The sequence below is a fragment of the Gossypium raimondii genome, chromosome 5, assembly GCF_025698545.1.
Source record: "Gossypium raimondii isolate GPD5lz chromosome 5, ASM2569854v1, whole genome shotgun sequence".
NCBI lineage: Eukaryota > Viridiplantae > Streptophyta > Magnoliopsida > Malvales > Malvaceae > Gossypium > Gossypium raimondii.
The window spans coordinates 57,079,299-57,103,245 of record NC_068569.1 but is presented as its reverse complement, the minus strand read 5'-3'; the positions used below and the strand labels follow the sequence as shown (position 1 = coordinate 57,103,245).

General features: G+C 34.1%; 2 protein-coding genes across 6 annotated transcripts; both read left to right on the top strand.

Moving 5' to 3' along the window:
- The first annotated feature begins 2,363 nt into the window (after positions 1-2,363).
- LOC105768635 (pentatricopeptide repeat-containing protein At4g39530) lies at positions 2,364-7,814 on the top strand. 4 transcript variants are annotated; one of them, XM_052630690.1, is made up of 6 exons: positions 2,364-4,737; positions 5,430-5,535; positions 5,704-5,826; positions 6,480-6,669; positions 6,751-6,997; positions 7,548-7,814. In XM_052630690.1, the coding sequence occupies exons 1-2, from the start codon at positions 2,415-2,417 to the stop codon at positions 5,441-5,443; spliced, it is 2,337 nt and encodes a 778-aa protein (XP_052486650.1). In that variant the 5' UTR covers positions 2,364-2,414; the 3' UTR covers positions 5,444-5,535; positions 5,704-5,826; positions 6,480-6,669; positions 6,751-6,997; positions 7,548-7,814. The 4 variants fall into 4 exon arrangements, with proteins under 4 accessions (XP_052486650.1, XP_052486651.1, XP_052486648.1 ...); XM_052630691.1 differs by lacking the exon at positions 5,704-5,826; XM_052630688.1 differs by having other exon boundaries at positions 2,364-5,535.
- A 9,698-nt stretch (positions 7,815-17,512) lies between these two features.
- On the top strand, positions 17,513-22,485 carry LOC105768634 (receptor-like protein kinase BRI1-like 3). Of its 2 annotated transcripts, none has more exons than XM_012588682.2 (2): positions 17,513-18,050; positions 18,181-22,485. In XM_012588682.2, exon 2 carries the CDS (start codon positions 18,459-18,461, stop codon positions 22,092-22,094), a length of 3,636 nt encoding a protein of 1,211 aa, XP_012444136.1. In that variant the 5' UTR covers positions 17,513-18,050; positions 18,181-18,458; the 3' UTR covers positions 22,095-22,485. The 2 variants fall into 2 exon arrangements, with proteins under 2 accessions (XP_012444136.1, XP_012444134.1); XM_012588680.2 differs by having other exon boundaries at positions 18,175-22,485.
- Positions 22,486-23,947: the final 1,462 nt, after the last annotated feature.

The following is a 23,947-nucleotide window of genomic DNA, read 5'->3' as shown; positions in this document are numbered from 1 at the left end:
CATATCTCGAGCTATGAATTTCATTGTTGTGAATGACACTACATACAATAGAACTCGTACACCCAATGCACCAGCTTTCTGTTCCTTATCTATTCGAATTCATACTTTTACTTATATCAAAATGTACAAGTCATGCAGACATAGTCCGCCATCCACTCAGGTCCACCATCCACTCAGGATTTAGGTATGCCACACTATGAATGTCACAAGTGAATAAATCCATAAACGGATTCAGGATCTATTTTTCATGGGTCAAGTCTGACGTACTATCAATCCAGTCAATCATATATATATCTCTATCTTCTGGGATAGATGGCATATTAGACAACATCTCTCCAATTGGACTTGATAGACGATATATTAGTCTTTCAATCGATTTGCTCATTTTCAATTAGACTAAAAGCATGTTTAGGTTCGTCTACAAATATAAGTGGTTTTTTTTGTATAATGATTTGAGTATTTCATACTACTTAGTTTTAATTAAAAATTAGACAACCAATGAGTTATATTTGTTACTATTTTTCTTTACATGTAAAAACCAGGTGATAACAATATACAAAGGGTATTACTGTAATTCATGAATATTTTTATTAACTAATCTATTCGGAAAAAAATTACAAGTGTACATAAACGAAAATACTACACTTAGGGCATTAGATCCAACAGTGTCCCACTTGCCTTAGTGAAGTAGATGAGTCATGTTTTTCATTCATGTGCCCTTCATATGTTTCCCAAACAACTCTTTAACTAGCAGAGTCTTGGTAAAAGAAATCCTTAAAGTTTGTCCTCAAATAGGATCTTTGACTACATTTACTATTTCGTCAAACACTACCATCTCTCTTATGATACTTTTTATCAATGTGTTTTGTCCTTATACGGTTTCTTTGGGATTTAGCTATATTTCCACTGCTATAGCACCATAGCTTTTATATACCTCATTTTTGACACTCCATAGTGAAGTTAGCGGTGTATGTTGAAAAGAAATCGGCTCGAAAACAGATTTCTTACAAAGTGAAAAATTAAAATTTTGAAAGCCGAGCTGGTTTGTGGCATTTATAGCAATAAAACCTTTACCAAAATTATACATGTGTTTTTAGCTAGTTAGATCCCTATCGTTCCTGGCTTTCAACCGAACAGCTTTCTTCGCTATTCTCGTATCACAAATTACTTTGAGTGTGGGCTCAAATGATTCAAATCAAACACAAAACAAAAAAAAAAATTGTTTATTTTACTTTCAGTGGGAAAGCAAATTCTCTCTCAATAGAAATCAATAGATTTGTTATTATGGAAAATAGAATTTATACTTAGAAAATAAGTTCTCATTATTTTTGGGCAAAGTAACAATATCTCAAAGTTGTGTATTTAGCCCTACCGGTGTCATCTATTTATAGGGAGAAGAGGTGAAACCCTTGTTGAAAAAAACATACTCCTAATCTAACTAGGGTTAAGTTGGGTGACAACCCTAGATAATTATACTAAGGTTTGTCGTCCTTAGTATTAACATGAGGGGCTTTTGGGTCTCTCCCGTATTAAGTCCAATTATAAGTACTTCCTGAACTTTCAATCTAGTACTTTATAATTTAATTAAAATATAGATAATCTCATATAAGATTTACAGGTTTTGTTGATTTAAAATTCAACTAGAGATGTTATAATACAAAATCATCAATCATTCACACATCATTTGCTAAATTATAGTAGATAGATAGATAATAACACTAACCAAACCATCATTATCATTTGGGACATTATCAAATCATCAATTCTTGTTTCAACCACCTAAGGTTGGTGAATGAGATTACTACTAAAAGTCGTGATGTTAGTCCTATTTTAGTCTACGTAAGGAGGAAAAAGGCAAAAGAAAAAAAAAAGAGAAAACTGCTAAAAGGAATTTATTACTGATTATCAAAACATATTACTCTATAAGTGTAACACTCCGCTTGGTGTAGTCCTAAATGAAAGTTTGTGTAGGCGGATAGTTAGCGAGGATCAAGCTAAGGAAAAGTCAAGTTAAAAGCAAAATCATTATATGTTTTTAAGTTAAAAGCAAAATCATTATATTATTTATGTAATTTAATAATCTTGTAAATACAACATTGAGTATAAATAATATGATTCATTAACTTGACTTGACTTAACTTGAATTTTATTAACTTGATTCGATTTGATTCGAGAAAATTTCAAATTGAGCTTGATTGCCAAAATAGAATTCATCAACTTAAATTTTTTTAATTCGATTCGATTCGATTCGATTCCATCCGCATTTCTTAACGGATCTTCATGTTTGCATGCTTTGATTCATTGATTGGGCTTCCTTTTAACGGGTTTGATCGGCATTTCGTGCCTTCTAGCCCTGCTGAATTAGACCTTTTATCAGCTGGTTGGAATATCACTTTATTATCCCTCTCAAAAAAATGAGAAACAATTACTGCTACCTGTTAAAAGTACATCTCAAAAACATTCAGAAATCGACTAATAAGCAAGCCTTTAATTTATCCACATTAGCCTTAGATCTTCTTCCTTCAAAAGACCCATATTTTTTCCCTCCAGATCCCCAACTCAAAAGGTGCCTAATCGCTAACCTCCTTCGGAAACTGCCTTCTTACCCCAATCCCATTGCACACTACAAAAGAATACAGGCACAAATTGTTGTGTCCGGTTATCAGTCTGACACTTTTCTGATAAACATTCTCTTGAATCTTTACTCTAGGTATGATAAGTTAGGTGACGCGAGTAAACTGTTCGATGAAATGCCTAAAAAAAACTTGGTTTCTTGGTCCACAATGGTTTCTATGTATACCCGACATGGGTATATTGAGAAGGCGTTGGCTTTGTTCTTGGAGTTTCGAAGAAATTGTTGTAAGGGTCCAAATGAGTATATTTTGGCTAGTGTTATTCGAGCTTGTATGCAGATGGGGGATGGAGGTGAACTGGGAGTTCAGATTCATGATTTCGTTTTCAAATGTGGTTTTGATCAAGATGTTTATGTGGGGACTTGTTTGGTTGATTTTTACATGAAAAGTGGGTGCATAGATGAAGCAAGGTTGGTTTTTGATGGTTTAAAAGGGAAAAATGCGGTGACTTGGACGACAATGATAACAGGGTATGTGAAAAGCGGGAAGGCTGAGGTGGCACTACAATTGTTTAGACAAAGGAAAGCAACTGATGTGATGCCAGATCGATATGTACTGTCTAGTGTTTTGAGTGCATGTTCAGTGCTTGATTTTATTCAAGGAGGAAAGCAGGTTCACTGCCATGTTTTAAGGAGGGGAGATGAAATGGACGTTTCTGTCATTAATGTGCTAATAGATTTTTATTGTAAATGTGGTAAGGTCAAAGCTGCATACAGGCTTTTTGATGAGATGACGGCTAGAAATGTTATTTCTTGGACTACAATGATTGCTGGCTACATGCAAAACTCATTTAACAGGGAAGCTATGACTCTGTTTTCTGAGATGACCAGATTGGGTTGGAAAGCTGATGCCTTTGCTTGCACTAGTGTTCTCACATCATGTGGTTCACTCAAGGCTCTGGATCAGGGTAGACAAGTGCATGCTTATACTATCAAAGACAATCTTGAGTCTGATGATTTTGTGGCAAATGGTTTGATTGATATGTATGCAAAATGCAGTTCCCTGATTGATGCAAGAAGAGCTTTTGACATTATGGGTGATCAGAATGTAGTCTCATATAATGCGATGATTGAAGGATACTCAAGTCTAGAGAATCTCTCTGAAGCATTGGAGCTTTTCCACAACATGAGGCGACAGTCACTCCAACCAAGCCTTTTAACTTTTGTTAGCCTTCTTGGGGTGTCAGCTGCACTATGTACCATAGAACTGAGCAGGCAGATCCATACACTTATCATCAAGTTTGGGGTATCTCTGGACTTGTTTGTTGGAAGTTCTCTGATAGATGTTTATTCAAAGTGTTCACATGTTAAAGAAGCAAGACTTTTATTTGAGGAGATGAAGGAGAAAGATATTGTTGTTTGGAATGCGTTGTTTTTTGGCTATACACAACAGTTGGAAAGTGAGGAGGCACTGAAACTCTTCTCAAAATTACAACTATCAAGACAAAACCCTAACGAATTCACTTTTGCTGCCTTAATGATTGCTTCGAGTAACCTAGCAAGTCTCCAACATGGTCAACAGTTCCACACTCAGCTGATAAAACATGGTCTGGACTCTGATCCCTTTGTTACAAATGCTATCATTGATATGTATGCCAAATGTGGAAGCTTTCAAGATGCTTGCAAAACATTTAGTACCACTACTTGGAGGGATATCGTGTGTTGGAATTCCGTGATCTCAACATATGCTCATCATGGAGAAGCTGAAGGTGCCCTTCAGATATTTAAAAGAATGCTGAAAGAAGGAATGAAACCAAATTATGTGACATTTGTTGGTCTTCTCTCAGCATGTGTACATGCAGGGTTTGTTGAGCTTGGACTTCAGCACTTTGAGTCAATGCCTACATTTGGAGTCGAACCTGGGACAGAACATTATGCTTGTGCGGTCTCTCTGTTGGGCCATGCTGGTAAATTATACGAAGCAAAGGCCTTAATTGAGTCAGTGCCAATAAAACCAGCTGCGGTGTTATGGAGGACCTTACTTAGTTCATGTAGGATTGTTGGTAATGTCGAATTAGGGAGATATGCAGCAGAAAGGGCAATTTCAATTGACCCAATGGATAGTGGTTCATATACTCTACTTTCAAATATTTTTGCATCAAAAGGTATGTGGGCAGATGTTAAGAGGGTGAGGGAGAAAATGGACTTAGAAGGTGTACTTAAAGAACCTGGCTGTAGTTGGATTGAAGTTAATAATGAAACTAATGCCTTTATTGCAAGGGATAGAACTCATCATGATTCTGGTTTAATATATTTAGTTTTGGACAATTTGATTATGCATATTAAGTGTGCTGGATATGTGCCTGATATTGCCATTCCTGTAGATGATTGAGATGAGATGTGGCAATTGTGTAATTGACAATGGATTATTCTAAGTTCTTTCTTATGCAGCTCATCCTAAAACTTTGAGCTTAAAGGGATATATTGTGCATATTAAGGCCGCTGGGTATGTGCTTCTATATTGCCTAACTCCTGATAGAGAATTCAGATGATTTGGTGCAGACAACCTGAGTTTAGCATCTTTTTTCCATTTAGAGTTGATGTTTGGAGATATAAGCTGGTGGATTTTGTTAATATTTTACGTTTTGCTATAAAGGCTATTTTGCTTCCTTGCTTTGTAGCCAAAACCATCAGGATATTGTTGGAGTAGTGTGAATGCAAACATGCTGAAATTATTACTAGCTGATTGATTTAGTACTTGAGATAGAATTTGAAGAGTTAGTAATTGGTAACTTGGAAGATCTTGCTAAGAGCATATTAGGCATTGACTTTCATTTTTGTTCTTATTCCTTCCAAGGTTTTACTAGCTAATCAATGTTCAATTGCTAAGCCCGGGGTTGCATTAAAGGAATCCATTAAGGTCATTATCAGGTCTATTTCAACGTTATAACCTTTTATAAGAGGTAAAAGTTGTCCCTCTCTCTTTTCTTTTCTTTTTTTTTTTTGGGGGGGGGGGGGTGGGGCGCTGAAAACATGAAAATATTGTATCTGAATTTAGATTTGTTTGATTTATGTTTTCCGTATGTGCAATGTATCCTTTGCCATAAATAAGAAGTATTTACAACATACAGGAACAAGCTCAGTTAACATCTGTAGATCAAATGAGAGGGGGAAATATAGAAAGTTTGGCTGCAATTCAGCAGACTAGGATGCTTGCACATACACTTTCTCAAAACAGTGATCCTAAGTTTCAGGTTATTTAAAACTGTTTGGCTAAATACTTGCAATGTGCCAAGGTAGCTCTTAATGATATAATTGTTACTATGCATGAGTTAATATATGCACTTATGTGCTGTGATGAAATTAGAGATGAATACTTTAATGTATTGAGGAAAAACTCACTCAAAAGTATGTATTTCTTAGAAATATGTACAACTATATATACATGAAGATTGAATCAACTTAAGGAAAGAATATCTCTTAATTAAAATCTCTAAAAATCAGTTGTAATCTCTAAAGATACTAATTAATGCTATCAAATAATCAAAAGATTCTCAACACTCCCCCTCAAGTTCGTGCATAGATGTCTTGCATGCCCAACAGAAGATTATGATAAGTCTTACAGTTGAGCTCTTTAGTAAAAACATCCGCCAGCTGTTTTTCGGATGCTAGATAAGTTGGCGGTTCTTTGATTTTCTTCAACCTGCCCAATAGGCTGAGGAGTTTGCTACTGTATGAAAACAACTAGGGTCTTTTTGATTTGTTTATTCAGGATACAAACTGCAACTAAGATTCTGCATGTTATCTATTATTTTGAGACTCTTAAACCATGCGAAGCTCTTATTCTTATTTGAAATATTCTAATTTTCTTCATTTCATTAAATGTTCTTGACTTGATGGTTAATAGGTTTTCCGTGGACCTGACCATTGGGCCATTGAATTTGGTGCTGAAAGGTTGCAACAAGAGTCGGTTGATGATCAATGGGTCGATGAATTCTCAAAGTTGCATGTTGATGGGCAGAAGAATTTGGTCATCAAGTTGGTGAGAGGGCTTTGGGAGATAGTTCGTCTGATAACTGGGCAAATTCATATGATGAGTAAGTCTGGTAGCCTTGAAGAAGTTTACTTTATAGCCTCTCTTAATCCTACATGAATGTTTTGGTTGTGAAAACTTGTAGGTTCCTTAATGAGCAATTAGCTGCTAAGCAGCGGTTGGACGCTTCAAAGGGTGTCTATGTATTTTCTGATATGAATACATATGTTGGTCATCAAAATCCTCTAAAAGAAGGTCAAGAGCCATTCAGGAAAGGGCTTTTGAGTGAAGCAGTGCTTGCCCTAGAGGCTGAAGTTATGAAAAATCCTGAGAATGCTGAAGGTTGGAGATTGCTAGGAATAACCCATGCTGAAAATGATGATGACCAACAGGTAATCCACTTTGCTCTAGTTTGTCAGAGTTGGATAGTTCATGTGTATTCTCACACCAAAAGACATTGTTTTTGTGTTCTTTAATACTACAAGAATTTCTATTAAGAGATGTGACCGCTTGTCTAGTTCAGCCATCTGTTCAGCATCTTTGGTTATGATCCTTTGCCTGGCTGCTAATGTTTTGGATCTAACCTATTATCATTTGTTGTCACATGAACTAGTAGTGCATTACTCTTTACTTATCATCGCTTCTATTTATTCTTGAACCATGTCAAAACCTTTTTGGCTTAATAAAGATTAATTTGAATGGATGAGGCTGCATCTTAAACTATGTTTATGACGTGTAATGTTTCACATTTATTGCAAATTGTTTTGGATGATTAATGTGTCTGCTTGTCATTATCTTGAGACTTACATGGATTATGCAAGACCTTTTTATACTTCTGATATTCTTGATTAATGCATCTGCAGTTTTATGTGGTATTTATTGGGGTCCAAATATTGACTTTGTAGAAAAAATGTAATGCACTGATTAGATATCTCTGTACAGGTTATTGCAGCAATGATGTGTGCTCAGGAGGCCGATCCTACCAATCTGGAAGTATGTTATGAGCCTTGGTGTAGGATCTAGTCACAGGTCTAGACGTGAGAGAATTCTTGCTCTAATTTATGGTTAATCAGAGAGGCAGATTTGTCATTGACTGAACCCCCTTCAAGAATAACATTATAATAAAATAATTGTTTGTTCCTTCTTTATTCAATATTGGTAGCCTTTGTTAATGACAAAGAAAAGAATCCTAATTCGTTGTCGTCTCCATTTCTATTCCTTCCTTCTCTGATATTGTTTTCCAATAAAGGCATACACACCAGTACTCCCCTCTCGGAGCTGTGCTTGTCCTCAAATTCAAATTTAGGATAAGCTTTTTGAAAAAAATCAAACGGTTCCAAGGTGGTATCTTCTTGAGGACAACTTGCCCATTGCACTAATAGTTCCCGTTGATCTCGATTGAGCCTACTACGAATAATAACTTGTGGAGTGGGTAAGGCCTTGTCATTACACACTAAGAGCAAGTCCTTACCGCATTTGGTTGGGGTCACTTGTATTCTTTGAACAAAGAAACATGGAACACACCATATATCCTGCTACTTGCAGGTGACTCAAGCTAATAGGCCATTGTTCCTATCTTGTTTAAGAGCTTAAAAGGACCAAAATAAGCTAATAGGCCATTGTTCCTATCTTGTTTAAGAGCTTAAAAGGACCAAAATACTTCGGAAGCAGCTTGTGATGCTTCTATTTAGTATCATCAACTGTCAATATGGTTGAAGCCATAACCAAGCCCAATCCTCGACTCCAAAATTCAACTCTCTATGCCCGAAATCATAAGTGTTCCTCATTCGTTGCTGAGCTTGCAAGAACCTATCTTGAGCATTTTGTAGAAGTGCATCCCTATCTTGTAGAGTTTTATCCACAGCTTCAATCCTGGTAGAACCAGCAAAATAGGAGAGAAGCCAAGGTGGATCCTTGCCGTATACTAATTGGAAAAGGGTGGCACCTAGGGTAGTGTGATAAGAGGTGTTGTAGCAATACTCAGCCCATGGAATCCAATAAATCCACTTGCGCGCAATTGATATCTCGGGATCCAAATCTTCTCCTCTCTTTTACTCTTTTAATATTGTTATTAATATTTGGAATTTGTTAATATTTGGAATTAAATTCCCTAGAGAGATTAACGAGTGGAAGTGAGATTCACTAACGAACGTTTTAGGTTTATTTTAGAATTAGTTGGATCAGGTTGAGTGAAATTAAACCCTAGGATTAACGACTCTGGGAAGTCACTGAGGTAGATGAGGTTGAGAGAATAAATCTACTGCGCATCTTTCAACTTGTCCCGGTTTGAACTGTGAGGTCGGGAGATAAGTAATTTCTATCGACTAGTTAATTTAGTTAGAGGTCGATAGATAATAACTAAGTTATTTGCTAGCTAATTAATTAAAACTCTAAATTGATAGTTAATTATGAACACTGTAACGAGTTAGTCTTTTATTTGCTTATTTGAGTGATTTACAATCGTTCTGTTATTTTCTTATTTTGCATGTTTTACTTCAAAATATATTTATTTATGATTTGTCATACAATGATTTCAATTAAGTACTATTTAGATTTATTGGTGTAGAAGTTAATTGCTATTTAATCAAGCCTCTCTTAGATACGATCCTCGGAGTATTCCTGCATTTCGTTGTAAAATTATATTACAACCTAACCCATATACTTGTAGACACCGCTTAATTCATATATTTAGTTGCAGTATTTTCTAGCCCAAATGCTCGCACATCGAGCGGCAGTCAAGTATTCACTAGCTACAACAATGACTAATCCTCTCGTCGTGGGTGTTCTTCAAAGAGTTAAACGGGTAACCATGAAATCTTGTTATTTTCATATTTGGTTTGTTTAATAAACAAGTTTTGAGGGGGTCCAACTTCTTCGAAAGAAGTCTTCGAAATGTTGTCAACCAAGCAGTCGACGTTGTCTTCAACAACCAAAAGTCTTGTTCTCGTGGTTGGGGTTTCAACAAGACCATAGGGACAATAACTTCTATTGTTGAGGGCAGTGTCGATTGCCTGAGAAACGATATTTCAAAGATTTCTTTTGAAAGAGTCAAGTCGTCTCAACAAGCAAGTAAAATTTTGTTATTTTTATTTAGTTAGTTTATATAAATGAAAATCAAACTCTTATGAATTGTTGATTAAATGATGTATTCATTTACACCTTCACGTGACACCATCTATCCCCTTAAAGTCAAGTACTTCTAACCCCTATTAAATAACAAACATGTGCTTAGACGTAATATTTAAGATTATTGAATTTTTAAATACCATCAATTATTTTATAATGCTTGGATAAACCATTGTTTTAAAAAATTAAGTTATTGAAATTTCATGAATTAAAATAATTAAAAAGTAATGATATAAAAAATTGTAATATCACTATTGTATTTGTAAAAGAATATAAATATTTTTAATGATATAAAATTTAAAATATATTATATTAGAATTAAATAGAAATGATATAATGAAGATTAAATTTTATTTTATATTAAAACTATGTATTATAAAAATTTAATATTACGAGGAATTTTGAAACTTATTTTTATATCATATTATAGGATTATTCTTTAATTTTAAATATGTTATAATAAATGTCGATAATAGTAATAAAACGATCACAAAGTAATAAGAAAAGAAAATAAGAACATAAAGATTTTACGTGAAAGCTCTTTCGGGAAAAAATCACAGGCAGATGATAAGAAATTCACTAATATTGAAAAAACAAATATGCAAGAAGAGTTTCGACTATATCTATTCAAGGACTGAAAAACTCTGTTCTAATCAAAGTGAAATATTAGAAGTATAGTTCTATATTGACTCAACTTGTGCGATATGGTCCGTATTGTGGGGCCCCGCCTCGACACCCCTGGTCGCAACTCTAATCTAATTTTTTTTCTCAATTTAGTAACTCTAATTAAGATAATTGTTTGAACTAATCACTATCGTTAAAAATTCCGTTAATCCACTTATGAATTGCTGACGTGTTTCATTAGTTAATTGGATGATGAAATGTGACACTTTTTTTTTTTACTTTTGACAAAAGCTTAGGGACCTCTCTATAATTAATCCAAAACATTAATAGTTGAAATAAAAGGTTAATAACAAGATTAGTCTTAGTCTTAAAATTGAAAGAAAAATTCAAATAAGTTAATGACCCATAAAAATACTGAAAATCTAAATTCATCAATTCATCTAAAATTAGTGTTTCACTTATAACCATGCATACAAAATATCCAACAACTACAAAAACTTTACTAACATATCAGAAGTTAGTGTTTCACTTTCAATCACATAACACAATTGTAGCAATACTTTATCTAGTATGAAAAAAAAAACACCTAATTGCTAACAGAGTTGATGCACCATAATTGAGTTGTGGGTATTTGTAATAATTTTACTGATGTGAATATTCTTAGACGCATCACAATTTTGTATGCGTTTCTAGTTACACCTTCAACTTGATAAACATAATTTATAAGGCGAAATAAAATTTAAAGTTGCTGAAAGTCACCAACAATGGAAAAAATTATCAAGACTAGTCATTTCAACTTGTTAAACTTAATGAACTCGACAACCACATGTGTCGAATTTAGTACCTTTCTTAGCGATCCCTATAAACTTGATCTTCCTAAACCCTAACCCTAAAATTTCTATAGAACTCAACAATAAGTGTTGAGTTCAATATTTTTTCTTTAGTTAACTTAACCTCTCTCAGATATTCCCAATAACCCTAACACTCAAGCTATTCTATTGGACCTCGACATTGGTAGTTGTTGAGTTTATTATTATATAGTTGCCTCTTATTGTTGTTGACTTATATTATTTCATCCTTATAAATATATGTCACGAGTCAGTCATTGATAAATCATGTAATTAATTATCATATAAGACTGTTATTATAAAGGTTTATAATTTTTATTATTTTGGAATGGCACACAACTGAAAATATTATTTTTTTACAATGTTTCCTCCATCGAAAACATCAATTCATTCTCATTAAGGGATGGGAAAAATGGAAATTACTTTTCGTCCGCCAAAACCATTTTTGCGGGTTTGATCTAATGTAGGAGCAGTTTTACAAAAGTTTCATTCTTCTACGAATTATGATGCTTAATGGCTTATTCAGATGGCTGCGAGCAATCGTAGGATTGCTTTTGGTGGGAATATTGTCTGCTTGGAATCAATTGTTACTTAGCATTCGAATGTCAGTAGTTAGTAAATTATTGGTACATGCCATTATCAACATTAGCCGTGTTGAATTATAAGATGTAATTGAGTATCTGGTTTATGACATTCTATCCTCTAAATGCATAACAATATATGACGCACATAATCGCAATGCTTGACGCTTTCTATGTTGTCAGTTTTTACTATCCTTATATATAATATCACTTGATGTCACGGAGTTTATTTAATACCATTCACAAGAAAAAGGGTTATCCACCCGAATACAAATTGCTAATTACAGTAAAGACCTTCTTTCATAATCTGGTAATTTTCAAGACCTTTATAACTATCCAATAGTTGCATATACCTAGGGTTCTCTTAAGGTTTCCACCAATAATTTTCTATAAAGTTATTCATAATAGTTTCTAATAATTTTATTCATATAACTGAGCAACTGTGTTTCACTTCGGGTCAGTTGCAGTCTTAACACCACAAGGTTCCTTGAATTAAGGTTAGGACTTACAGTTTCAGCAAAAACACCTTAAACCCTACACTAACCACAAACTTAACATATGCAAAAATGTCGAGGAATGTTAATTGTTATACAAAATCTACTGAGACCATAAAAAATTAATGTTGAGGTAGGTTTAAAAAAACGTATTTTGCTAAATAATTTTCCCCCGGGGAATAATAGTAAATGGTGAAAGAAAATATTTTCTGCATTTAAATATGAAACTAAAAAAATACAATTGTCAATTGATTCTTAGTTTAATTGATTTAGTTATTGTTGTTAATGCAGGAAGATATAGGTTCGAGTATATTGAAACGCATTATCCTCCCATTTATAAATTGAGAAAAATTATAAGTAATTCTAAATATTATATGAAAAAATAAAATACTCTTATATGGAGGAAAATCTTGGAAATGCTTTTCCGGATACAAATCATTTCATGTTATTTGAAATGCTTTTTGACACCAAAACATAAATAATAATTGAAAGGGAAAAATATATTACAAACAGAAAAGCAAAAATTCAATAAAGAAAAAGTTAACTAAGCCTAAAATTAAAATTAGATTGATAGATGGGATGTTTCCTTGGTATAGGCAAAATCTTGTCCTTTTCATGGGCGTGTTGTTTAATAATGTAAGTAGCTACACTGACTACATATGTTAGGGTACAAAATTTGTGTGGAGGTTATAATAAGATAGATTATATTCTACTCTTTTTTTTGAAAATAAATAAATAAATTTTATATAGTAGATTAAAGAGTAAATTAATTTTTATGTTAACAATTTTATTTATTTGTATTATTAAAACTAACTGTAATAATTAAATAATAACACGCGATGTGTCACATGAACCTCATGTTGACATATAGAGATTAGTTTTTAACGATAAAATAGATAGAACTTTTAATAAAAAACTAATTTATTCTTTAATCTAACATTAAATGGATTAATTACTCATTTTTAAGTGAATAGAGTAAAACATAACCTAACTTTTAATATATCTAAACTTATGGTAAACTGAAGTTTTATAATTTAAATTTGAGTTAAAATATTTAATTTAAATAAATTATTCGAGTAGCTTGAATTATTTTTGAACAGTCAAATCTCACGTATCAATAATACATTAAAAATGCATAACTTTAAATATATCCAATTCTAATGATCTCGTTATCAAATCTTAAAGAATTATATATCCACATTAAACCTTAGTTTATGTATGTTATATAAAATATGTGACCGAAAAAGGTAAAAGTATCATAAATGCACTTTTATTAAAAGTCAGATTGTATTTTGTCTCATTTACTCAAAAATAAACAAATTAGTCCCATAGTTTAAATAAAAAATATACTATGTGTATCTCGTGATATCGTTAAAAAATAAAAATAAAAGATTAATTTATTTATTATTTAAATAAAAATAAAAAAAGTTTAAATTAAGGTTGGAAAGATTGAAAGAAAATATAAACGTGTTTGAACCTAACGTGCAATTCCAACAACTTGACTATTACCATATACCTAGGCTTATGACACGTTTTACGAGAGCAAAGAAAACGCAAAACTTTGTTTGTCCAAAAGTCAAAAGTTTCGGTATGATCCATTCATACACATCAATAGTATTAGACACCAATCTATATCATCCATTGAATTTCATGATTCATATAAATAATACATATTGTTATTATAGATAGATATTTATGCAAAGACGTAACACAGGAGCATCTTGACTCATCCAGCTTTGTTTGTCACCTACTTATCTTGACTTTTGGTGAATCTTTTCAGTACCCAAAAATTATACTTTTTCAAAAATTAACAATTTAACCCTTAAATTTCAAATTTTAAATGTAACTATTTACGCATAGGGCTGCCAGCCGGAGCCGGTACAAGTAGGGTTATCGGCTGCGTTGGGAAAAATGTTAAGGCTGTTTCACTCAAGTTAAAATTCAAGTCTTCTCCCTATTGTGAATAAAATAAAAAGGTGTTGGTTTCCATGGGCCCTGCCCTTCCACTTTGTTCAAAAACATTTTCATCACAAAACAACAAAAGAATAAAAAAAGGGAAGGAGGGTCCAGACAGTAAAATTGGCCTGGTTTCTTTGCGAGGATTCCGCTGTTTTCTAGTGAAACAAATTTGCTCCTTAAACCTTTATTCTAATCACATGCTCATCAATTTGGTAGTGCTGCATTTGAAAAAGGGAAACCATTAATTCTCGCAATTATCATCATCACTATGATCAAAATAAGCTTTATAGAATATAGAAACACACTCCCTCTCCTCTCCTCTCCATCATCATCGCTTTTCTTTACTAAACAAATAATAAAAGAGTAGTCACCCTTGAAAATAGAGACCTCGCTAACACACAAATATTATATGTGTAGAAATTATGTGTTTAAAAATAGAGAATAATTTTTATATTAAGATGATCTTAAAATATATAGTTTGTAGGTACTAATAAAACGATGTCATATCATTAATTTTAAAGACTTGTAAATATTATTCTATATTTAATCACATATGATATCATTTTAATTTAATTTAATTTAATTTAATTTAATTTAATTTAAAATTTTGGTGACGCTCAAACTATATGCCGGAAAAAGAAAACCAAAAATAAATAAGATTTGAAAATGCATAAAATTTATCATTAAAATAAAAAACCTTATAAAATTCATAAAGCACAAATTGAGTAAAAATTATAACCACAATTAGTGGTTTTATCAAATTTTGAAATTTGATTAAAGATTAAAAATAGAAATAAAAAGCTAAAAAGAAAAGAAAAAATTCTTCCTAAAATTAAATACATAAAAATAAAATATGATTTGAAAGTAAGGAAATAAAAAGATGATTAGTTTTTTCTAATTTAAAATTATGAACAAGAAAACATGCTTGTTTATTAAGATCTATAACTTGCTAAATTAAATATGGATGAATGTATATTAAGACTTTTATATTTTAAAAGTTGATAGTCATCTTAATATAATTTATTCTCTTAAAAATAATATACATTAAATAATGAAATATATGGTTTGAAACTAATTAATAATAACACATAAAATAAATACGATATTAATATAAAAATTTGTAAGTAAAACAAAATTTAAGCAGATAAATACATCAAATTAAGAATATTAAATGAATACATCAATCATAAATTGGTGTAGAAACCGCACATATGAAGGTGAGAAAGTGTCCATGATAATAATATATTAAATTATGTAACATTGAAAATATTTTATAAAATTATCAAGAATAATCCGTGAAGTGATAAATAATTTGTGTCAATTCAAACTTTTAATTATTTTATTTAATAATAATATAAAATCTTAAAAAGATAAAAGCCGCATCCTAATAATAATATCTTTTATCATTTAAAATTAAAAGATATATAATTTTTCTCATCTGATTAAGTTTTATATTAATTCAATAAAAAAAACTTTAGCTTCAAACAAAAAAAAAATTATAATTTAAAAATGACAGATAAGAAAAGGAAAGAGGTGGAATCCCACACCCCAAGGCCCCGCGACCTGCCTCTTACAACTTACTCCATCTTTTTATAAGTGTGATTATTTTATTACATTATACTATTAAGTTTGTCTTAAAACATAGTATTATTTGTAAAATAAAGCCACTAGTTTCCAAAGAAAATTGTTGCCTCTTCTCCTTACATATATTGCATCCATCCATGGATTGTGCCTATTTATATAAATATTATTCCCTTTTAATTTGTCTCCCATATTTGATTTATATACCAATTCTTTCAATATCAGTGATGCAAGAATATTGAATCACATAGTGCATGGCGGACTCATAAATTCATATGCTCCTAAAAACATTGACCTCAACAACCATTTTCTTTTAATTAATCAGATTTATCTTCTTATCAAAACTGTTATATTTTGTTTTCTTTATTAAAAGTAGATAAATTAATTTATGTACATTAGATAAAAGATCAAGATCATTAAAGTTGAAAAGTCTGTAAAAAATACTTTAGAAAAGTATTTTGAAAATTTTAATAGTTTTATCATTGTTGTTCATAAGCATTTTTGGAAGCTAAAATATCTATTTTAGATATGATGTTGTAAAGTGAAGATTTAACGGTGAAAAGTCTGGTTTGAAAATTTGTTTATTTACCAAATCTTTTTGTTTGAAATCATAGTTTGGTAAACACAACTTAAAGAGCAATTTTGTCATTTCTATTGAAAATTTTATCCATTTTTATGATTAAAAATTGATGTGGTTGACTGAATAATTAAACAGTCATATATGACGTGTCACGTATATCTCATACTGATGTACATAGATAAAACTAGCTTTAACAAAAGAACCAGTTTACTCTTTAATCTAATACACAGTGACTAATTTACTATTTTTTTAATAATAAAAGCAAAATATAATCTAACTCCTTTAAACAACTTGAAATACGAACAAGGTCTAATACCAAGTAGATATATTGTTTTGGGAAGGAGTGGGCGGGGTACCAATAAATTCATCCCTTTAGTAACAAGCATAACATGTATGTATGCATATACAGATGATTTTATGTGATATAAATACGGTTCTTGGTTTTATGCTGGCTGTAATTAATTCATTGCTGTCCTTGCCATTTAAAACCCAATTGTCGTTTTTTAAAGAAAAGAAGATAGATGAACTAATTTTAATTAACCAAACGGTCTGCTGGTCAGTTAGTGTCCTGCTGGGTTAAAGAGCTGCATTGAAGAAAGAAAAATGTAAATTGCATTTTTGTGTTTCTGTTTAGTTGTTTTAGGAATTTGTATTTATATATAAAGATAAAAGCTTAAATTCTGATATTAGTCTCTTTATTTTATCAAAGTTTTGGATTTAGTTTCTGTACTTTTTAAATTGTAATATTCATTCAATTAAGTTTTACTATTTTTAAAATCGGATGTAGAAAACACATTATCATATGTATGATTCCATGTCAATTTTTATTTTCATATATTACTCATTAAAAATCTAGTTAATGGATTAATGGTTGTGATTTACATCAAGATTAAAATTTTGAATTTTGAAAAGTATAGGGACTTGAATGATCTGATTTGAGAACATGGACTAAATCAACACTTGTACGCATGGTATATGACTTGTAATTGGATTTAAAAATTTGAAAAAGTAAAGGGACCAAAATTAATTAAATTAAAATGTAGGACTAAATCCCAACTTTGAAAAAGTATAGGGAGTAAGCAAGATAAACTAGTGTAGGAAAAAAAAATTAAAATGGAAGTAGGTGGGATAAATCCAAAAAGAAAAAGTGACAAAGAAAGACGTACGTGCGGGGCAATTGAGATTTGAGAGAGTAGAGAAGAGGTGGGGCCCAGAAAAAAAAGGGTAGAGCTTGGGAGAATCAAAAGTTTGACCGCTCCGCTCCCACAAATCACTCTTTTCCCTCTCTCTACTCTTTCGACTTGTTCTCTTTCTATTCTCCTATTCTTTGTAGCTTTACTACTTTTGCGAATAATACCACTTTACCTAAGTTGGTTTTGTTCGTAGATTATGCCAAATTTCTCCCTCAACATCACCTGCTGAATGCTGACACCACTGCAACTCCAACTGCTTCTTTCATAGTCTGTCTGTCTCTAGGCTCCAACACACAAGAAGAAGACCACACTTGTCTTTCCTATCTCTACTCTGCATATCCGCATACAGGATTATATCCCTCCGAGTCCCAATCTCCAACTTGTACTTGCCTGCTTTCAGTTCTGCACATCGTACCCGCCGTCCCGACCTCACTCACTATCCTCCTTACATCACACCAGGTACTTCTCTCTCTCACTACCCATTGACCATATATAATACTATATTTTTATGCCATTTATACCAATGGTATTTGTTAGCGTTTCTATCTCCTGATTTTTTTAACTTGTATCATTATTTCTCAAGATTCAGCTCTCCAAGCTGCTATCTGCTTGGAGAAATTGGATTGTCAAGAGATCTAAAAGTGAGGTTAACAGAGGAGTCTGCAGAAAAAGAGATCCATGGCCGAGAGACAAGTAGTTAGAAGCCCATGAAAAGCATTTCCTTGGCAACTACCCTTATAATTGCTATGTCCAATCTTGCACTCAACAGATACTTTGTACAAGCCGCTTTTTAATATTTGTGTCAGCCTGACACGCCATTTCTTGATGTAAATCTGAGAAGAGGAAGGAAAAGTAGGGAAAAAAAAAATGAAGAAAGTATGGAGGGTGATAGTATGTTTATCATCACCAGAACAAGGCCTGACTGGGATCTTTGGTTTGTGGTTGTTGCTTCTATTCCACCATCTCCAAGCCAGACAACTGGTTTCAGCCCAAAAGCAAAGCAATGATGATGTGATTAAGTTGATGGCTTTCAAGCGCATCTCCGTTTCCTCTGACCCCCACGGTGTCTTAGCCAATTGGACTGAAGATTCTCCCAGTCCCTGCTCATGGCGTGGCGTCTCCTGCTCTCCTGATGATGGCCGTGTTACTGCCCTCAACCTCAGTTATTCCGGCCTTGTCGGTGCTCTCCACCTCCCAAACCTAACAGCCTTGTCTTCTCTCCGTCATCTGTACTTACAAGGAAACTCGTTTTCTGCTGCTGATCTTTCTGCTGTCTCATGCAGCCTCGAAACTCTCGACTTGTCCTCCAACGCCATCTCAAACCATCTGCCTGCGCAATCATTTTTCTCCGCGTGTAACCGTCTGGCTTCTGTTAACCTGTCTCGCAATTCTATCTCTGGGGGCAGTCTTATGTTTGGTCCTTCTTTGCTGCAGCTTGACCTCTCTCGTAATCAGATTTCTAATTCTGCCCTATTGAACTACTCCCTTTCAACCTGCCAGAACTTGAAACTGCTCAACTTTTCTGATAACAAGTTTACGGGAACACTTGGTTTCTCTCCCCTGTATTGCAAGAATTTAATAGTTCTTGATCTCTCATGCAATCTCTTTTCTGGACCCATACCACCGAGTTTGATGCTAAATTCTCTGGAGCTTCTTGATCTCTCCCACAACAACTTCTCTGGCAAGTTCTCCACCCTAAATTTTGGGCAGTGCAGCAACCTCACTCAGCTCAGCTTGTCTCATAACACCCTCTCTGACTCTGGGTTCCCAGTTAGCCTCAGAAACTGCCACCTTCTAGAGGCACTTGACTTGTCCCATATTGGGCTGCAGGGCAAGATTCCAGGGGGCTTGTTGGGAAATTTTAAAAAATTGAAGCGACTATCTTTGGCTTATAATCTGTTCACTGGTGAAATCCCTCCTGAGTTGGGACAGGCTTGTGGAGCTCTCGAGGAGCTTGATCTGTCATCTAACAAACTGACAGGTGGATTGCCTTCAGCTTTTACATCATGCTCTTCTTTGCAACTTTTGAACCTAGGAAACAATCTACTTTCAGGAGATTTCCTCAGTGCAGTTGTGAGCAGTGTCCCCAACTTGAGATATCTTTATGTACCATACAACAATATTTCCGGTTCTGTGCCCTTTTCACTCACCAACTGTACTCAGCTTCAAGTGCTTGACCTTGGTTCTAACGCCTTTAAGGGGAGTATCCCTCCAGGATTTTGCTCTTCAACCTCAGCCTTGGAAAAGATTCTTTTAGCCAACAATTACCTCGCAGGAAGTGTGCCCATGGAGCTCGGAAACTGCAAGAACTTGAGGACACTGGACCTTAGTTTTAACGGCTTGAATGGTCCCATTCCCATAAATATTTGGAATTTGCCATATCTTTCTGAGTTGGTTATGTGGGCAAATAACATCACGGGTGAGATCCCAGAGAGCATTTGTCTCAGTGGAGGAAACCTGGAGACCCTGATTCTCAACAATAATCTCATCAGTGGAAGCATACCACAGTCCATTGGCAAGTGTACCAATATGATATGGGTGTCACTTTCCGGCAACAATCTTACTGGGGAAATCCCTTCTGGTTTTGGAGATCTTCCGAAGCTTGCTATCCTGCAATTAGGTAACAATTCTCTGACTGGGCAAATTCCACCTGAGCTTGGTAAATGCCAGAGCCTCATTTGGCTTGATTTAAACAGCAATGACATCAGTGGTGCCCTTCCACCCGAGCTTGCAAACCAAGCTGGCCTGGTCATGCCCGGAGGTGTATCGGGGAAGAAATTCGCATTTGTAAGAAATGAGGGTGGAACAGCTTGTAGGGGTGCTGGAGGTTTAGTTGAGTTTGAGGGAATAAGGCCAGAAAGGCTTGAAAGTTTTCCCATGGTTCATTCTTGCTCATCGACTAGAATTTACTCTGGTATGACAGTATACACCTTTACCAATAATGGAAGCATGATCTACCTTGATGTCTCTTATAATAATCTGTCAGGTAGTATTCCTGAGAATTTTGGTACAATGAGCTATCTCCAGGTCTTGAATTTGGGACACAATAAGCTAAGGGGAAACATTCCTGATAGTTTTGGAAGCTTGAAGGCGATTGGTGTCTTGGATCTCTCTCATAATAATCTCCAAGGATATCTGCCAGGTTCATTAGGGACTCTCTCTTTTCTTAGTGACCTTGATGTATCCAACAACAACCTAACCGGTTCCATCCCTACTGGAGGTCAGCTCACCACTTTCCCAGCCTCCAGATATGAGAACAACTCTGGACTTTGCGGGGTACCCTTGCCTTCTTGTGCCACTGGAGGCCATTCGACAAGCCTTCACCCTCGGAATAAGAAGCCACCTGTGGCAGTCGTGATGGTGGTTGGCATCACATTCTTCCTTTTGTGCATCCTTGGATTAACTTTAGCTCTTTATCGAGTGAAGAAGAACCAGCTTAAGGAGGAAATGAGAGAGAAATATGTTGAAAGCCTACCAACTTCAGGCAGCAGTTTCTGGAAACTCTCTAGTGTCCCTGAGCCTTTGAGCATCAACATTGCCACTTTTGAGAAGCCTCTACGAAAGCTGACCTTCGGCCATCTGCTTGAAGCAACTAATGGTTTCAGTGCGGAAAGTTTGATAGGGTCTGGAGGGTTTGGCGAGGTCTACAAAGCACAGCTGAGAGATGGCTGCGTAGTTGCAATCAAGAAGCTGATACATATCACAGGGCAGGGAGACAGAGAGTTTATGGCAGAAATGGAAACTATTGGGAAGATCAAGCACCGGAACCTGGTTCCTTTGCTGGGTTACTGCAAGGTTGGAGAGGAGAGGCTGCTGGTTTATGAGTACATGAAATGGGGAAGTCTGGAGTCTGTTCTTCATGACAAGGCCAAAGGAAGAGGGTCAAGGCTTGACTGGGCAGCTAGAAAGAAGATAGCTATAGGATCAGCACGAGGTCTTGCATTCCTTCATCATAGCTGTATTCCTCACATTATACACCGGGACATGAAATCGAGCAATGTACTCCTTGATGAAAACTTTGAGGCTAGAGTTTCTGATTTTGGCATGGCAAGATTAGTTAATGCCCTTGATACTCATCTTAGTGTCAGCACACTAGCAGGGACTCCGGGATATGTTCCCCCCGAGTACTATCAGAGTTTCCGGTGTACGACAAAAGGTGACGTCTATAGTTATGGTGTCATATTGCTAGAGCTTCTTTCTGGCAAGAGGCCTATAGACCCATCTCAGTTTGGCGATGACAACAACCTTGTAGGGTGGGCAAAGCAACTTCACAGAGAGAAGAGAGTTGATGAGATATTGGACCCTGAGTTGATGATGAAGGAATCTGGTGAGGCAGAGTTACACCATTATTTGAGGATTGCCTTTGAGTGTCTCGACGATAGGCCCTTCCGGCGTCCGACCATGATACAGGTGATGGCAATGTTCAAAGAGCTTCAAGTTGATTCAGAGAGTGATATCCTTGATGGTTTCTCACTCAAAGACGACATTATCAACGAATCATGAGGGAATGAGCATACAACTTGGGTTGTAAATGAAAAGGTGTTTCTTTCTTCCTGCCATCCTGCATATGTGGTGAGGTTGAGTCTGCAGATGATGTAGCTCTGATATTTGCAGATAGCCTTTCATTCATAAGTTTTTGCTCAGTGTAAATAATAGAACACACTGAAAGTTGAAAGAAAACGTAGGGGTGGGGTGGGGTCTTCAGTTCAGATTCTAAAACCGGACTGCATTACAATTTCTTTCCTTAAACTTCATCTGTCACCTACACTTTGCTCCATTTTCAATTTCCAGCCACAATTTTGCTAACTTCTTTCATTTGTGGTCCATTAAAGAGCATTATGTAAAGTTTAGTGAATTACGATAACAGCAACCGGATCCCAAATTGATTCACAAATGCCATTTATAACCATGATTTCAATGCAAGATTTCATTAAATGGCTATGCAGCTGGATAACCATTGTTAACCCCATAAATAAATAAATAAATAAATAAATAAAATAAAATAAACTTTGCTGCAGTGGCATTATTGGTGTTGAAAATAAGGCTTTGGAATGACAATATATTATAGCATATTTCCTTGGGCAATAAAGTCAAAAAGAAAAATTCTCTCTTTATTTATGTCTCTTGAGATGTAGGCTTTAGCTTAGCAATGTTATGTCATCATTTAATTTGTAATGTTCAATGTTTTCAATGTCTTGTTTTGTCTGATTATTTATGGATTCCTTTTTGGTGGCAAATCAAATTTAAAGTTTGATTTATGTGAAAAGCAGCAGCAAATACTAAGGTAATGAATGATGTTTTTGACTTTTGGTAGCATAATATTTATTTAATTTCATTTATGTACATATCATGTAAAATGATTTTTTTTTAGTTTTTCTAAATTTTAAAATTGAGTAAATCGGTTTTAAAGCATTGAAGGTTAAATTTGTTATTATTCTAACGACTCGGTTTTTAATAGTGTCGAAAATTACGGTTTTGAAATGTTATTTCTGTAAACTGTGTTCGTTAATATTAGTTTGGTCTAGTAATTTTGTTTAATTGATAGTTAATTAACGTATAAATATAATGACCCTAAAGTCAGTGGTATCGAAAAATGCAATTTTGGGACACCGTTTCTGTAAACCAAGCTCGTAAATATTTTTATCTGTAAATATTTTAATATTTACGGAATTAATATATATGTGAATTGAATTTTGGATAGATAATTTTGTCGAATTAGTGATTTAAGTAAGGTTCAAGAACCAAATTGTAAAAGTGGAAATGTTTTAATCACTATAAATTTTTAATTGACCAAAAGTTTAAGGAATTTATATGGTAAGTATAGTGGAGGGTTGGTGGATGTTTCTTTTCATTGCTAAAAACATAAAATGAAAAGCCAGAATTTTTCATTCTCCATCTTTAGAGGTGCTCATGGGTAAAATTTGGGCGGGTTCGGTCGACCCATAAAAATTTTCGGCCGGCCAGGCCGTTTTTAAATAAATACCAAAATTTATTTTAAAAATTAAAACAAAAATTAAAAAAAGTATTTTAAAAATATTTTAAAATTAAAAAAAAATTAAAAAGTATTTTAAAAAAATTTTAAAATTTAAAAAATTAAAAAAAAGTATTTTAAAACTATTTTAAAATAAAAAAAATAAAAATATTTATTATATTCGGGCGGGCCGGCCAAAAAGTTGTGCTCGAGGCCTGGCCGTTTTTAATCGGGCCTCATTTTTTGCCCAAGCCCATATTTCGGGTCTATATTTTTACCCAAACCCTCCCATATTTCGGGTGGGCCGTCGGGCCGGGCCGGGCCGCCCGGCCCATGAGCACCTCTATCCATCTTTCAGCGAAAATGCAAAAGAGAAAGCCAAGAA